The sequence below is a fragment of the Nelusetta ayraudi genome, unplaced genomic scaffold (assembly GCF_046127955.1).
Source record: "Nelusetta ayraudi isolate G7.1 ecotype Tasmania unplaced genomic scaffold, CSIRO-AGI_Nayr_v1 ptg000132l, whole genome shotgun sequence".
Classification (NCBI taxonomy): Eukaryota; Metazoa; Chordata; class Actinopteri; order Tetraodontiformes; family Monacanthidae; genus Nelusetta; species Nelusetta ayraudi.
In genome coordinates, this window is record NW_027466182.1 from 1,897,142 (window position 1) to 1,912,829 (window position 15,688).

General features: G+C 47.9%; 1 protein-coding gene across 1 annotated transcript in view; it reads left to right on the plus strand.

Moving 5' to 3' along the window:
* cntnap2a (contactin associated protein 2a) overlaps positions 1–14,156 on the plus strand; it is a gene marked incomplete at its 3' end in the record, with an annotated part of 146,261 nt that extends 132,105 nt beyond the window's left edge. Inside the window, exons 11-15 of the mRNA XM_076051133.1 lie at positions 7,246–7,408; positions 10,162–10,268; positions 12,206–12,325; positions 12,953–13,068; positions 14,072–14,156. Coding sequence (XP_075907248.1) covers positions 7,246–7,408; positions 10,162–10,268; positions 12,206–12,325; positions 12,953–13,068; positions 14,072–14,156 — 591 coding nt within the window. The remainder of the gene's footprint in view (positions 1–7,245; positions 7,409–10,161; positions 10,269–12,205; positions 12,326–12,952; positions 13,069–14,071) is intronic.
* Between the last annotated feature and the right edge of the window lie 1,532 nt (positions 14,157–15,688).

Here is a 15,688-nt window from a genome sequence, read left to right on the forward strand (position 1 = left end):
CCTGGAACCGCGAGTTGACACATTTCCAAACATCAAGAGCCGTCGCGAAAATGAAAACATGTTCTGCCGCAAAATGAATCGAGAGTAATTTAGCAAGCAACCGCGTCAGCCGACCAACGGTTTGCATCCGCCGAGCATCTTTTCCACCTGCAAGTTCGAGTAACCTCATTGCACGCTGACCCGCAGCCCCGGCCGGCTCCTCCATCAGTATGAATTAGGGATCCGCCGGGGTAATGGTGCGACACGCTGCTGTCTGTCTGCCTGCCTGCGGACGGGGGTCGATGTGTCTGCGAGCGCCTACCTGTATGAAATTACACTAAGTGAGAGATAGCCCGAGCTCTGATAGCTCCTTAAGGCCCCTGTCCCTCAATCTCCGACAGAGAACAATCTCCTCCATCAAAGCCAAGCCATTTCCCCGCAGGCCAGTCAATACGGATCACAGCTACACGCCGACACACACGCACATGCAGCCAGATGCTCCCAGACTGTTGTCCGTCTAAATTTACTCGTCGCCGTCGCCGCCGCCGAGCGGTTCTCCCTTCTCGACGACTCCGCAGTTCCGTCCCAGTGGGGCCGACGCGGCGCGTCGATGTTTATTATCCACCTTGCCCCTCTTCCGCCGTTACACAACGCGTCATGAAACAATAAAGAAGGTTTTAGCCGGAGAAAAACAATATCCAGCAGCAAACGCAGATCGATGCCCGGTGCTCGCAACCTGTTGTTTAATGTGCGGATGCAGTGATTCACGCTCAGATATGCACATGAATAAATGATAATATCGCCCTCCCAATTCGACCCACGCTCCCACTCAGCTTTCCAGTCACCGCCACCCACTGAATAAACAATTACTGCATGTACTGGAGCATAAAGTACACTGCCTTTGGGGGGAGAAGGCGAGGCGTGTTTTTCTGTTCGGGCGATGAGAGGCGTGGGGGACGTGAGGATGCAGACAGTTTGGAGTTTTTTTCTCGAAATGACAGACAAAATGGCGTTTTTTTTTTTTTCGTGGCATAATCCTCCGAGCGGACTAATCGTGAAGAAAATGGAATTTCCTTCAAGCAAAGGTGCAGCACACGAGGCTTTTAAGAGGAATGTATTTTCATTTGTAGATGGAACCGCCGTGGACGTGCAGGTTGCCGGTTTGTTTCGACGCCGACCGCGTCAACGTCCAACGCGCTTCGGCGGGGATCCGTCTCAATCGGCAGCTGTGGCACAACCTCATCGACGCCAGGAGCGATTACGAAACTGCCTCCGCGTCCGCCTCCATTGTCGCGGGGGGGTCCGAATCGATCACAGTATTGAGCTCCGCCTTGTGTCTAGTCTAGTGTGTGGCTAGTTAAATAACGAAGCCTGTCAGCTTCGTCGTCCATTCGCTAAAAGTCGGCCCCCGGCCGTCTGGCGTCTTTTAGCCGTCAAACTTTGGAGAGGCCAGCCAAAGAGCTCCTTCAACTTTCATTTATTTGAAGCGTTTCATTTTATATAACTGGCCCCTTATCTGTCTTTTACTCAGACTTTATCTGGGGTTTTTTTCTTACCCCAAACCCCCCCCCCCCCAGTCCGTCTGCTTTATCTGGTTTCCCTGCCCTATCTCCTCCGCGTCCCACTCAGCCTCCAAGTCTTTGTTATGACCCAATTAGTGATTTATTGATTTTCGTAAGCCGCCTTCAGAATCAATAGCGGCTCATGAGAGGAGGATCTCTGTAATGTCTTTACCTCCCGGAGAGGAGACGGACGGAGGCAGAGCGGCGGAGACGGAGGAGGAGATGGTGTTTTTGTGAAAATTTCCAAGACAGCAGCGGCTTTATGAGGGAGCTTGGATGCTGTAACATTCTATGAAAAGAGGCGGCGAGGAGGCCTGGCAACAGAACTGATATTTGAAAGGTCTAAAATAGTCCCTTTTTTTGTATATATATCCCATTTCAATAAAGCCAAATCTCACATCAGACTTTCTCTTCTTTAAAACACACACAGTGTCGTTTCCTGAGAAACGCACGCGGGGCGACGACTGAAAAGGGAATCCAGACTTTCTCTGAAGGTTCCTTCCCCCCCCCCCCCCCGTTCACAGAGAGACTGTGTGGGCTGAACTGGCAGCGACTCCGACTCGTTTAGTTCCGCGCGACACAATGAATGCCGAGAAGCAGCGAGAGTGTCAGCAAATGCGGTAAACGCTGGACCGAGTCCTGCAGGGATTAAAAAAAGGAAAATCTGGATAAAAGTTTGGGAAAGATCAGTTTTATCCGACGCCCACTGCTGTTGTTGGCTTTGTAGTTTCAATAAATAGTTTGACAGAGAGAAATTACATTTGCATGCGTCTCCTTAAATGCCCTACTTTAATTTACGACGCATCGATGCCAATGTGAGTTCCTGAAATTCCACCTTCAAGTCAAACATCCCCCAACTTTATGTCTTTTCCCACCGTTTTCTGTCCCTCCTCCTGCAGCCTGCTGTGTATGTCAGTAACTCTCCCCCGCCACCTTAAAAAGACAGAATATCTCGAATAACATTCATGCTAAGCTCTCGCACCTCATCAAATCCATCCCAGGTGCCGAGATAACGGGTGAATATAGAGTGTACAAAATGATAGTTCAGCCTTTGGCTTGCCCTCAATTACTGCGTCTGATGGCCGGGCTCGATGAGTCAGAGAGGCCGGGCATATTAAGCTGCCCTAAATCTCTCCGCCACTTTTTCCATCAGCACTTTCTATACGACTGCGATCGCTCTGGCAGTGTGCCACAATTAGCCATGACCCCCGCAGCATTAAAGGTGATTTGGCGTTTTATTGTTTGGAAAACAAAAATAAAATAAAAGGAGAAGGGTCCAATCAGTTAGGCAGCCGCCTCTTATTGCCGGCTTTTAATGCGCCGAAATTCAATTGGCAAAAGGCTGTGACCAGTGACAGCAGGCCTGGTTAGATTAAATGAAATTGAAACTGAATTTAATTCCTTTGAATTGCATTACACTGTGTCCAATGAGAGCAGAGTGCAATGTCAAAATAAGAGAGAGAGAGAGTGTGTTAATAAGAGAAAACGCTGTCTTTGAATGTCTGTTGAACATTTAGGATGTCAGAAATGTGGTCACACACGTCACTGAACCAGACGTTTTAACCCATTTCAGTCTAATGCATCGTGTTGGAACAGGTCATCATGTCCATTCATGTCCATCCAAGTAAGTTTGAACAAAGCAAATAGCAAAATGACTATAGATAACGCAGCACAGCTTAATAAATGATCACGTTTGCATCGAGGGGAATGTTTGAATCCTGTCAGACTCACTGACCCGGCCACCTATGTATAGAGGATATCATTGCGTGGCATCTCCAAATTGAAATTCATGAGGTGCAGCCAAAACTCAAGGTCACAGAATATTAAATTTAGGATGTCAGCGCAACACTCGCAGCCTCTGTCATCCTATCCTCAACTCTGCCCCCTTGCCTCGATTTTTTTTCTTGCCCTCCGATTCTGATTTATTTGGTTTTCTTCAGTTCCTCAGCTTATCTCCTCCTCTTTTTCTCGCTTTCTCGTCCGTTTCTCTCCTCCTGAACCAGGTCGCCCAACGCACCCCCCCACCCACCCACCCTCGTCTCCTCCTCATCTGCTCTCTTCGTTGCTCCTCCATCCATCCAGAGCCCTGCTTTTTTTGGAGGCAGCCTCGCGAACCCAAAGCCTATTTTACGGGAGGCGGTTTCTCACTCCCTCGCGCTTTGAGAAATTAGCAAAGTGACAGACACGAGGCATCCTGCAAATTAAATTTCTTAAGGAAGAAAGACAGTCGGAGGGTCACGAAACACAAACAAGTTTTCTCCTCAGAAAATTGGGGCAAACCAAAAACACTAATGTGTGATTAGTCAATTATGAGAGGTTCCACTCCAAAGTCTTTGATAACTTGAAAAACGAGCAAATGTGCTCACTTTATTAGTTTTGCAGTGCCCTAGAAATCATAATGTGTTTTCAGAGGGGGAGTCGGGTGCATTTTTAACAACCTTTTTTTTCTCTCCTTCTCCTTTTATGACTTTCTTTCTTTTTATGAATAGTAAAGATGACAGTTCTGCAACACACAAACCCAACGCACGCCGCAGTGTTAATGCAGATGTGGGCAAAGTTACTGTCGCAACCGGGAGCATTAGTATTCTCGCAGACATGCTAGCTGGCAAGCTAACTCTGTTTCGCCATGTATGCTGCATCACAAATGCGACTGCTGTTCATTTTTGGGTTTTTTTTGGCTGTTTGCATGAAGCTTTGCAATATGAATGTGCTCCCCTCAACTTTTGCACACAAATAATTTGGCATCTGGTGCAGAAGTGTTTTGAGGAAGCAGTCTGGAACGGAGCGCAAGACAACTAGTGAGCTCATTACTTGTGTTGGAAATCCGTTTTTTCAACTGACCTTAATGCATCGAGTCTTAATGGCCAAGTGGTTTATTGGGTGTCTTGAATTCACGGAATATATGAATATAGAATCTCTACCTCGTCCCCATTACCCTGTTGTTATATACCGTACGTGTCAGCCTCCACATGCATTTCCCTCATTTCCATGTTAAAGGCTTTGATGAGTTATACCTGAGCTCTGACGCACACATTCATCAAAGAGCGGCGGCGCCGGCGCTGTCCCACCATGTGCATTGTGTGCCCGTGCATGCGCTCGCCGTGTAACGTCGAAGGCTACATTTTGTCCATGACGAGCGCGATGTCAGTTGTGGGAACACGCTGTGCAGCATGTGTTGGTATTTCCTCTCTAAATGGAAAAAAAGATCCGGGAGAAACGGCAGCAAGTGGTCAAAGAAGACGGACAATTTATTTATTTATTTTTGTGTGGTTTTGTTCCGTCCCCTCTGGCTCTGGAGGTTGCGTGACTCAGCATCTTGTTTACAGTTACACATTTAAGCCACTGGAATACATTGCTGAGTTGCAGCCTCCAGTTATTTAAATGCAGGAGGTTAATAATACATTAATACTTTTGTTTGTCTGGTTTTGGGGGAGGTTTGAGGGGAAGCCGAGGTGCTGCTGAGCGTCGCGCACATTTCAATATTTACTACTGCCAGCGTTTAGCTTCATATTTGTTTTAGGTGGCTGAAAAATATTTATTTGATATGTAAATCAGTATTGCGCAAAGCCCAGATGAGCGTTTATATAGTAAATCAAGGTGGCTCAGGGGCTCCTCAGTACAGCTTCTAATTTCTGTGTTGGTATGCAGCCGGCTGGCTCTACTTTTATATTGTGGAATTCAAAGTATTAGAGGATTAAATTATCTTTTTATCGTTTATCGAGGGTACATTTATTTCTGAGGCGTGTAGCGTTCTGCATATTGCATAATTGCGTCTGCGTTGTGGAAATTCGTAATCGTCCTCCCCCCCAAAAAAACCCCACAGAAGAGCACATTTCAAATTCAAGAAACAGCCTTGCGTCTGCAGTAGAATAGCCGAGCCAACAGCCAACCAGCTGTTGTTTGTTGACGCTCCCCATCCATCCGTCCATATCCTCATGGCGTCACATTGCATCTCTGCCAGGAAAGCCGCACTTCCACCGAGTGCGAACGTCTGTCCGCAGGACACACCGACCGCCCGCACCCCCCCACCCCGCCAAGGCCAGCTGCGGCCTCGCTCCTCCTCACCCTCGTCTTCCCTCACCCTTCCGTCAAGGGCGGCGGACAGGTGTGGCAGGAGACGCGGCAGATGGCCGAGGATGACGGCGGAAACTTTTCAGAGGGGAAATGAGAATCGGAGAGAATGTGAGAGTGGGAGGGAGAAGAACGCGGAGAACTTCATGCTTCATGTGCAGATGTTTCCGCAGGCTACCTTCTGGAAACCCCCTCCTTCTTTTTTGTCACTCACACACACACACAAACAGACACACACACACACAAGCCCTGTATAATAAGCCTCTTTTTTGATGCTCTGGCCTTGAGGCTAATAGGCATGCGGGAGAGCGTGACAGCTTATATCATCAAGATGATGGAGATGTCATTGAGCGTCGGTGTTTTACGACTGACCTGCGCGCTCGTGGCAAAGATTGAATCCCGGGCACACATTACCCGCGCCTGACAGTGCAGAGCGGCGGCGGCGGCGGCAAATGTACACAGTTGTAATATGCATTTTCAGGGGACATCGAACACACGCGGGTGCTTGAAGGATGATGCGCACACCTTGTAGGAGTGATGTTGCGACCTCGCAAACAAACGCGCGCCCGCACACATTTTTTTGTCCTAGCCTCGCCCCTCATTTCGGTCAAGGCCCCCGGTGTGCCTCCGGGTGGGCCATTGACTCTTGTTTCTCATAAAGGCGCCGGTTGAAGGAAAGCCAAATGTCCTGTGGTCTAGCGGTGGCCTCAGCGCTGGCTTTATGGCAGCTAGTCCTTGTGGGTAAGCTCTGAAACAAGGACCCATGAAGGTCCATGACTTCGCTAAGTGGCAATAACCAAAGGCGCCGGCCAGGTTTGTTGTTCCTCATCAAGGATGATGTCGCACTTGGCGCTGACGTACAGCGCCCCTGCTGAGAGGACGCCGATCACGATGCCTTTTTTTAGTGCCTTGCATGTGTTTTGTCTTCTCATCTGCCTACGTTGTTTTATATTTGGTCGGTAGCTTAGGCGTGTTAAGTTGATCGTAATACCGTGTTGAAGCGCGGGGATTATCACTATTTAGTGGATGATGAAGAAAGGATTCCTTCACCTAATACCTCCTTAACAGAACAAATACGCAGGAATTAACGGCATTTTTTATGCATGGTGTACAGTGACAAATATGCCATTCAAGGCATCAGTGGAAGTCCGTGTAATTAGCGATTTACGCTGCCCACACATTGCATTATGTGTCTGCTGCAAGGACGGACCCAAAACTTCCACTGGACAGTTCCGAGATTAGCAATTATGTTTCATTACCGTTCTTTTTTTTTTTATTAGCTCATTACATCAGTGGCCCTTCGTGCGAAGTGCTTGGTCTCTAACACCGATGAATAATGCATGAGCTAATCAAATTACAGAGGCGGCGCTAGTCAAGGTGGTAAATGACCCGAGGTTCACTCCGGAGCTCGAAGAAACTTTGGGTGTGATGGCAACTCGTTACAACTCAATTGGTCTGCTTTGGTGCTGAATCAAAAATCAAACCCGGGGGGCAGAGTTTGGCGTGCTCATGGATGGCGTCCCTCAAGGCTGTAGCCTAAGTCCTTCACTTTTATTCCGCCACAACTTCACTCTGTGCAGCCTTCCCTCTTTTGCCAATTACCCTCCTGTCTCCCTCCTTTGGTTGTCTCCAGGTTACTTTCTGCAGACCCCGTTCCCGCCCTCGCAGCGCTCCTTCCAGGGCTGCATGCAGGCCATCCTGGTGGACGACCAGCCAGCTGATTTGCATGCTGTGGAGAAAGGCACCGTGGGAGCGTTTGAGAATGTCAGCCTTGACATGTGCGCAATTATAGACAGGTGAGAGTGATAGTGCCAGCATGGATGTGCCCGTACTCAATTATTCATGATTCATGGTGCACATGAATCATATGCAGTTTAAAGCCGCTGTGAGGAGGAATAAACAAACAATTATTTTTTTTTTCCACTGGAGTTATCTCTGTTATTTCTGATTATTATTTTTTTGTCTGGTTAACTTTGAAAAAATATTGTATAGCTTTTTGTGGCTGTTTTGCTCCTGTCATTCTCATACATTACAGAGATGTTAAATTAATGCTTTGGTTTCACTGCTAAAGGTTCAGGTTATTTTCTCAACTATCAGAAACAGGCTTTTCTTTTTCTTTTCTTCTTTCGTTGCTAATTATAAATGAGCTGTACATTCTGTCTCGCGCGTTGGCTCACTGGGGGCGTTTCGTCGCAACTTGTTGACATTTCAATTTATTTCCTTGTCAGAGACAAGCACACTGGGATGGCTGTGCCATATGTGGATTTGGCCATGACTCCAGCTTGAGTGTTTCGTCTTTGCTTGATGCCCCTTTACAGCACATTTAATTATCTGAAGTTGTTCCGAGCCTCAAAGAACAAGGTCTGAGAAAATGTGTTGTCAACAAGTGATTTGAATGCTGAAAAGGAAACAGATGCCTGTCAAAGAAGCCGCTTGGTTCATATGAATTTGACCTTTCCCAATCGTATTTCACTGCACTCCTCTCTTATAAGCCATTCTCAAATAAACAGTCACATCCAAAAATATTGAGCACATAAACTGTTCCTAATCTAATGCAAGTTGGAGACAGAAAAACTAATCACTTCAACCATATTGTCTGATATGCATCATTTGCTGAATACGCACAGAACAACATTTGTGTTTATTCACTGCTTTATTTTATTCTTAATCACAACAAATCACATCCGATGTTCCACCAACCCCGAGAGGAAATGATCTCTTCAGCAGCTAAATTATTTCATTTGTGCTCCTGCTGCTGCAGACAGTCAGCGGCTCAGCAGTCGTAGCGGTTTTTACGGCTCTCTGGTCGAAAACAGTTGTAACTGGGAAAACAAGAATCATGAGTCTAATAAAAGCAAAATGGTTCCTCAGAGCAGCAGGAAACCGCAGGACTGAGTGATGATTGTGTAAGACAAGCAACGCGCATTATGCATATTCAACTGATGTACCGCCACGATAAAAGCATTCGTCATAAAGGTTGGAACGCTGCAACGGGCTGGTTCTGAATAAAAAACCCGCCTTGAGTCGTCCTTTCAATGAAAGGCATTTGTACACTTTTTAAAGGCTTTGTGTTGTGGATCCTGCTTTTCAATCACACACACTCCAGTGGAGCAGCCTCGCACTATTGATGACCCTGAAAAAAAACAACACAGCGAACAACATATTTAGCCCTCTGTTTACAACTTCGTGCTAAAAACGACGCTTGTTAAACTAAGAATACCCAAGTTTGTCGTCTGTGTTTTCTTTGTTTGGTCTCCTTGTTGTCATTGTGAGTTGTTTTTCCTCCTCCTCTGTGAGGCTGGTGCGCGTTAATTCCGTTCCGAAATTATTACCATAAAACATTTTAGTCAGTTTTATCACCTTTGACGCCCGCTAGCACCCCCCGGTTCTCTATATTTAGAACCGGACCTCGTAAAAAAAAGTGATTCACACCTGCGAGCGCCGCCGCCCCTTTTGATGCGTTCGCCCGCTTGTGGAGTCGCCCAACTCTGTTCGTTTGAGTGTTGCCCGCCTGCCCCTGCGGTGCTCGAGGTGGGGCCCCATCGTGCCGCGGAAGATAAATGGCTCTACTGTTACCGTCTGACTAATCAGGATGCCTTTGAAGTCGGTTCAATAGCTCCGTCTGACCTCCTTTTGATCAATGCCGTTCCACTGTGAGCTTCTGTTTTGGCTGAGATGGTGGGCGAAGCGCACACACACACACATGTCCTCACTTAAACATTCCCTTGATGTCACACACAAGGCTGCATTCTTCCACAATACCGTCGTCATTGCACAAGGGATCTGCAACAACGCACACTTATTTTGATGTACACACGTATGCGTGTATATTTGTGATTCATTGTACTTGTTGTTGTGGCCTCATATCAGTAGCGGTTCACATTCAGCCTCATTGTATCTCTAAGGTTCTGTTGGGGTGGGGTTGGGGGGCTGATCCTGTCCTGTAGCCAATGAGTCCTGTACAAGAAAAACGAAATCCAACTTCCAACAGCCGTTTCTGAAGGCTGTGTGACAGCGGCGATCATCCCGTCTCCCTCCAGAGGCGGGAAAATCTCTCCGCTGCTCAGCCGCCCGATTCTTGATATGATTAAAGAAGGACTCGGACCCCCTGGGCGGCTCGCATGAGTCAGTGTTTGCTTGGCTTTTTTTTTTTTTTTTGTCTTCCCCACCAACTGGCTTCCCTCGCAGCTTCGCTTTGATTCATTCAAATGAGCAGCCTTGGATATTTCTAATCGCAAAAACATGCGCCGCTCGTGAGGACGCGTCCGCTTGGGTGTTTCGTTTGTGTGCTCGTTGTGAGGCTGCCGGTGCCCTCAGGGGGTGCGGGAGGGAATACCCAGCAGGCCCGCGGCCATTCTCAACCCTGCAGCGCTTTGACAAAGTCTGGATTAAAGATGAGCGTTGAAATTTTTTAACAAGTTTAAGAGGAAACAAAACAAGAGAGAGAACAGTGTCTGATTCCCCCCCCCCCGAACCCTGATTTACAATAATGATCTGTTTGCTTTGACCTCTGTTTGATTATCACATACGTGCACATGTCTTCCTGCAGGTGCATGCCCAACCACTGCGAGCACGGCGGGCGGTGCCGGCAGACGTGGGACAGTTTCAGCTGCACCTGCGACGGCACCGGCTACACCGGAGCGACGTGCCACACGTGTGAGTACGCCGGAGTCCCGCTGTTTGCGCGCTGCCGCTTCTGTGCTCGCTCGCAGCGGCTCTCGTCCGGCCACGCTTGCGTCCCGTTTCCCTTTCGAGCGATTAAGCTGCTTCCTCTTTTCCAAACCCGCAATCCCCCCTCGGATTCGAGCATGAACTTTTGAAGTGTTCACAGGCCGAGACTTTTTTTTATTTTTTTTTTTATTATTTTTTTTTTTTAAAGGCTTAAATGTTTGAAAAGGCCATCGTCCTCCCATATGCATCGAATATTACTCCCTTTTAAGAAAGGATGAGAGGGGGGGATCGTGTTGGCAGCGCTGTTTGTTCGGCTTAAAACAAGAGCGCCGACAACAGTGGCGTGTTAAGACGTCGGCGGCGAGAAGAGATGGAGCGGAAAGGACATTGTTGGAGGACGGCGATCCGAGCGCTGGTCAGTCGGCCCTTTGTAAAAGTCAGCGACTCGCGGGGCAGAGGCGCATTCCAACATGCAGCTCCTCACGTTTGGAGCGGCTCCTCGGCTCTCTCAAATGTCACCGACCGACTATTCGCTGGTAAATTTAGCCGCAGCTCAGATTGTTAAACCAGCAGTCTGAACAAAGTTTTAACTGTATTTTTTTTTTTTTTTTTTTTTTTTTTTTGCCCCCCTGGCGGTAATTTGGACGGAAATTCCCTCTGTTTCACGTCACCTCCGGTGCAACGTCTCTTGCAGTTTTCAGGTTTTTGTGTTGTTTGGTTTTTGCTCTTCAAAGCCGGATCAAACTGAGTCAGCGCCGTACGGTGCACGGACACTCTCTCACACACGCAGAAGGGAAACAAAGACAAATGTACTAATCAGGTTGTCAGAGCCCAAGGGGAGAGAAACCAGTAATTATCAATAAGGAGTTAGGAGGGCAGCGTAGAGAGAAGACGGTTTGTCTGTAAATGGTCCTGAAACAAAAAAATTAGTTCCACTCTGAGCGGGTTCTTTCTTCCCCCCCTTCCTCGTGTGTGTGTGTGTGTGTGTGTGTGTGTGTGTGTGTGTGTGTGTGTGTGTGTGTGTGTGTGTGTGTGTGTGTGTGTGTGTGTGTGTGTACGCGAGCATAAACGCAACATCAATATGTTGTCAGATAGATTGCTAGAGTGTGTGGGACAAGAGCTCTTGGTGTGACAGCCGCTGAATGGAGACTGGCAGCCCCATGAAATTGGCTGCTGGGAGCACAGAGGAAGAAAAACAATAGGAAAAACGACTACAGTGTACTATTGTGGTGTGCGTGTGTGTGTGTGTTTTATCAATAGCGTAATTGAATTTGCTTTCGGCCCATTAGATAATAGAGATGCATTATTGGCACGTCTAATGTGGAATTGCAGTGTTGAAATGAGCAGGCGCGGGGAGAGCAGCGGCGGCGGACTGGGTGCAGAATCACTTCCACCAACCACTAGAACTGAACGCTCCCCTGAAAGCACCTTTTACTCACTTCCACTTCCCTGCCGGAAATAGGAAAGCCGACCTGAAAACCCAACTTTAAAGTTTTACAAAAGGACGAGGACCTCGTATAATTGGCTTGCGGACGTGGTCGTAGCCCTGGCAGCACTGTTTTTCATCAGTGCTGCAAAAAGAAAAGAGGAGACAAGCCCTTTGATTAGTCGCTGCCTTAGGTGGCTGTGGCCTCTTTGACTTTGTTCTCAGGTTCATTGTTCCTCAAACTGACATTTGTGTAACTAATTAAATATTAAATAAACTAGATTTTCTAAAAAAAAAAATAAAAAACAGTTTCAGCTCCAATGGCTGCCTCATCTCCGAATGGACTTAGAGGTCACCCATTGTAGATTTACAGTGCTCGTTGGAACCTGCCAAGCAGAGTCTGCATAGAAGGTTAAAAAAGTGTTGTTGCAACTGAGTTTTGTCTCCTCCAACATGTCTTTGCTCTCCTGGCCCTCCTCCCTCCCCCCCCCCTCAGCCATCTACGAGCCGTCCTGCGAAGCCTATAAGCACCTGGGCAGGTCGTCGGACTCCTACTGGATCGATCCGGACGGCAGCGGCGCCCTCGGCCCCTTCAAAGTCAACTGCAACATGACAGGTGCGTGGCGGGAGAGGCGAGGCTGGGACCGCTGTCGTGTGTGTGTGTGTGTGTGTGTGTGTGTGTGTGTGTGTGTGTGCGTGCACACTCTTCCACTGCCGCGTCTGGAAACAAGTGACCCCCGTCCAAGCGGGGAACTCTCGCCCTCCTCATTCTTAACCTCGGGCCAGCAGCTCTGCTCGCTCCGGCTGCACCTGCGGTTGCCGTGGCAACAGTCACAGCCGCTGACATTACACCGGGGAGGGCGTGGAGGGAGCCCGCGCACGCACGTGTTCAGACAGGGTGGACTGAGTAGATGGTCTGGAACGCGGGGCGGAGCAAAGGCGAGAGGCTCTTAATGAAATGTCGCCACCCTCCGCCAGGGCGAAGGCCCTTAGTCACGCCGGATGGCTCGCTCGCTCGCTCGCACGCACGGCTGAGGGATGTTCAAAGTTTCCTTTCCTTCAAGACACACATCCACACGCACGTACAAGGGGTCCGGACTCGCCGTAACGGCGCCCAAGTGTCCATTAAACCCCGGCCAGAACTGCCCACCACAGCCGAAAAAAAATCGTAAATGTCTGCAAATATTTTCTCACGCGTGTCTCGCTGCACATGTAAAAAAAAACTGCGCTTTTTGCCCTGCAGAGGACAAAGTGTGGACGACGGTCATAAACAACCTGCCGCCCCGGACCGCAGTGACCGGCTCCAGCCGGGAGAGGCGCACGGTCCTGCAGGTGAACTACAGTGCCACCATGGACCAGGTAAGGTCAACGCATGCCGGTTAGTTAGTTTGTTAGTGCTGTATAATACAAATGTCTATCGATCTATAAATAGTTCATTTTATTTCTTTATTACTTTTAAATTAATAATAAATAATAAAAAATTTAATTTTTTATTCTCTGTTGCACTACATTTAGCTGTAATTATGTAATTTTCCCCAGTGTGGGATAAATAAAGGAATTCCATTCTATTCTGTTCTTTTCTTGGGATCCGTTATATTTGCAAGTGAGCTCACTTTTCTACTATATTTTGTTCTTCAAATTAAATCACACATCATACAACATCGTATCAGCTAAAAAGGCAGCACACAACAAACAGAGGATCGTCTGGGAGTTTCTGAGCACCGCCAAAGACCTCAAAATTGTGCCTTCTCAATTATTTGCCTCCTCCTCCGACGACGACGACAGAAAGCATGCTGTTCATTTTTCCCCATTGTTCCCGAGCAGCACTTGGAACCCTGCGCTTATTAGCGCAGAGTTTAAGTAGCAGCGCAATCAGACGCGGAAATCAGCCTGCATGTCCCTGTGATTACGGCACATCAGCGCTCATTGTGGCGAAAAATGTCAACACACAATTTTAACCGTCGCCTCTCATTAAGTGTCGCGTTTGTCGACACTCGCTACGTGATGCGAGATAACGCTGCGTTTTTCGGGAAATCTCATTACGCCGGTGAGTGGGATCCCACAGATTGGGAGCGCAGGTGGAATGTGACCCCTGCTTGGCGGTTCACCTGAGAAAAAACATTCTTCAATATTTAAAATACAGAGAAAATAAACACAACAAAGCACTTAACCTCGACTGCGTTCTGCCTGTCAGCCGGCTGAGCTGCGCTCCAAAAAAAAAAAAAAAACTTGTTCAGACTTTGTGATCTCCCATGCTTGGTTTCTATTTTTCAAGCTCTTGATAAATCGTTGCGATTACGTTCCAGTTATTCGCCTCGCGAGCACCGGCCCCGGTTTAACACGGCTGCGTTTGCGTTCGCAGGTGACGGCCATCACCACCAGTGCCGAGTACTGCGAGCAGCGGATCACCTACAGCTGCCGCATGTCCAGGTTGCTCAACACTCCAGGTAATGGCTGAGAGATGTTTTTTTCATACAGCGCCCACACAGCGCTCTCCACATTGTTCCACCCGGTCTAGTGATCCCGCAGCTCCGACGTGTTGAAGAGACGTCTGGGAATTTGAAAAACAGACCTTTTTATCCACATATATATGTATATACATATATTATTTTTTAATCGCGATTAATCGCAGAATCTTCATAGTTAACTGCGATTAATCGCATGTGTAAAATTTGGTTATTTTGCATTTCAAGGAAGTCTTAAGCCCATAATGTAAGTAATGTCGGCCCGATGGGCCGACTACGGGTTAGTGAAACGGACAAAAAGGCTTACGTTTGAAGTACTCTTAAAAAAGTGATTAATGCGTGAACACTGACAGCCCTAATATGTATATTTATATATCGACACCAGGCAGGGTTCTTCAGTAACATCCCACCAAATTACTCATCCAAATTCAGGCTCAGCCAATCAGAGGACTTCTTGATGGATAATTCACTGTCTGCGCTTTGCCATTGGCACGGGGCACGGCCCCTCTCAGCTCCAGTTTTTCTGCCCCATTTTATTCATTTCCAACACGTTGCAACCAGGCGCACAGCCAGTCGTGAGCCACCCTAGATTTATTGTTTTTAATTTGGTACCCAAGTGAAAATGGAAAGTGCCAGATAGCAACACCACTCCCCGAAACAGCTCCTACCAATCTCGCGCTGGCAATCAGAACTGTGCCGAAAGGGTCGGTTCGGTTGCTCCAGTGATGATTGTCGGCTTAGCCTGCGACCTTTTCACCCGACGCAGCATTGAAACAATGGTTGAAGCACAATGTGCTGTAGACCAAATGCCATTTATTATTCATGATTTATATTTTACTTCAAATAGGTCATAGGAGGCGTTTTTTTTGTGCCTGCACAGCCATAACTGGCCAATGCTGATTGACCGTGTCATATTGCCAGTGTTGTTCCTGATAATGTCTTTGGTGTTTGTCCTTCAGTTCATTCCACTTTGTTTTTATATGCTTTTTTTTTGTGGGGGAAAAATCCATCCAATTTACCCACCCATTTTGATCACTCAAATAAAATTAAACCGGTGGCAGGGCACGCATGCTGTTTTGTCGTGATCACAGTCATTTCCACAAAGGTAAGAGGTGAGCTGTCGCCGCTGCTCCGTGTCAACTGCAGGTTTTATTGCGCAGCCGAGGGAACCAGAAACAAGGGACGTTCTCGGCTCCGGATGAAAAAGGATGTCGGATATATCGGATGCAAATGCGACTTGGGCTTTTGTAGCCGAGCCACTCGCGCTTATTTCCTTCAAGAATCTGAATCTGACTGTATAAGAGGAACAGGCACACACGCAAACACACACAAGCACGTGCACCACTGGGAAATGCTCTGCGGAGCCGCCCAGTTTCCCCACCGGTTAACGTTGTCTCGGTGGGGACGGCCGGTGATCCGCAGGGATTCTGACGCCGTCTGCGCGACAGCTTTCGCTTTCGCAAGCGTGACTAGTTTGGGACATCTGTCAGGTTGAGGCGCACCGGAACACTGAA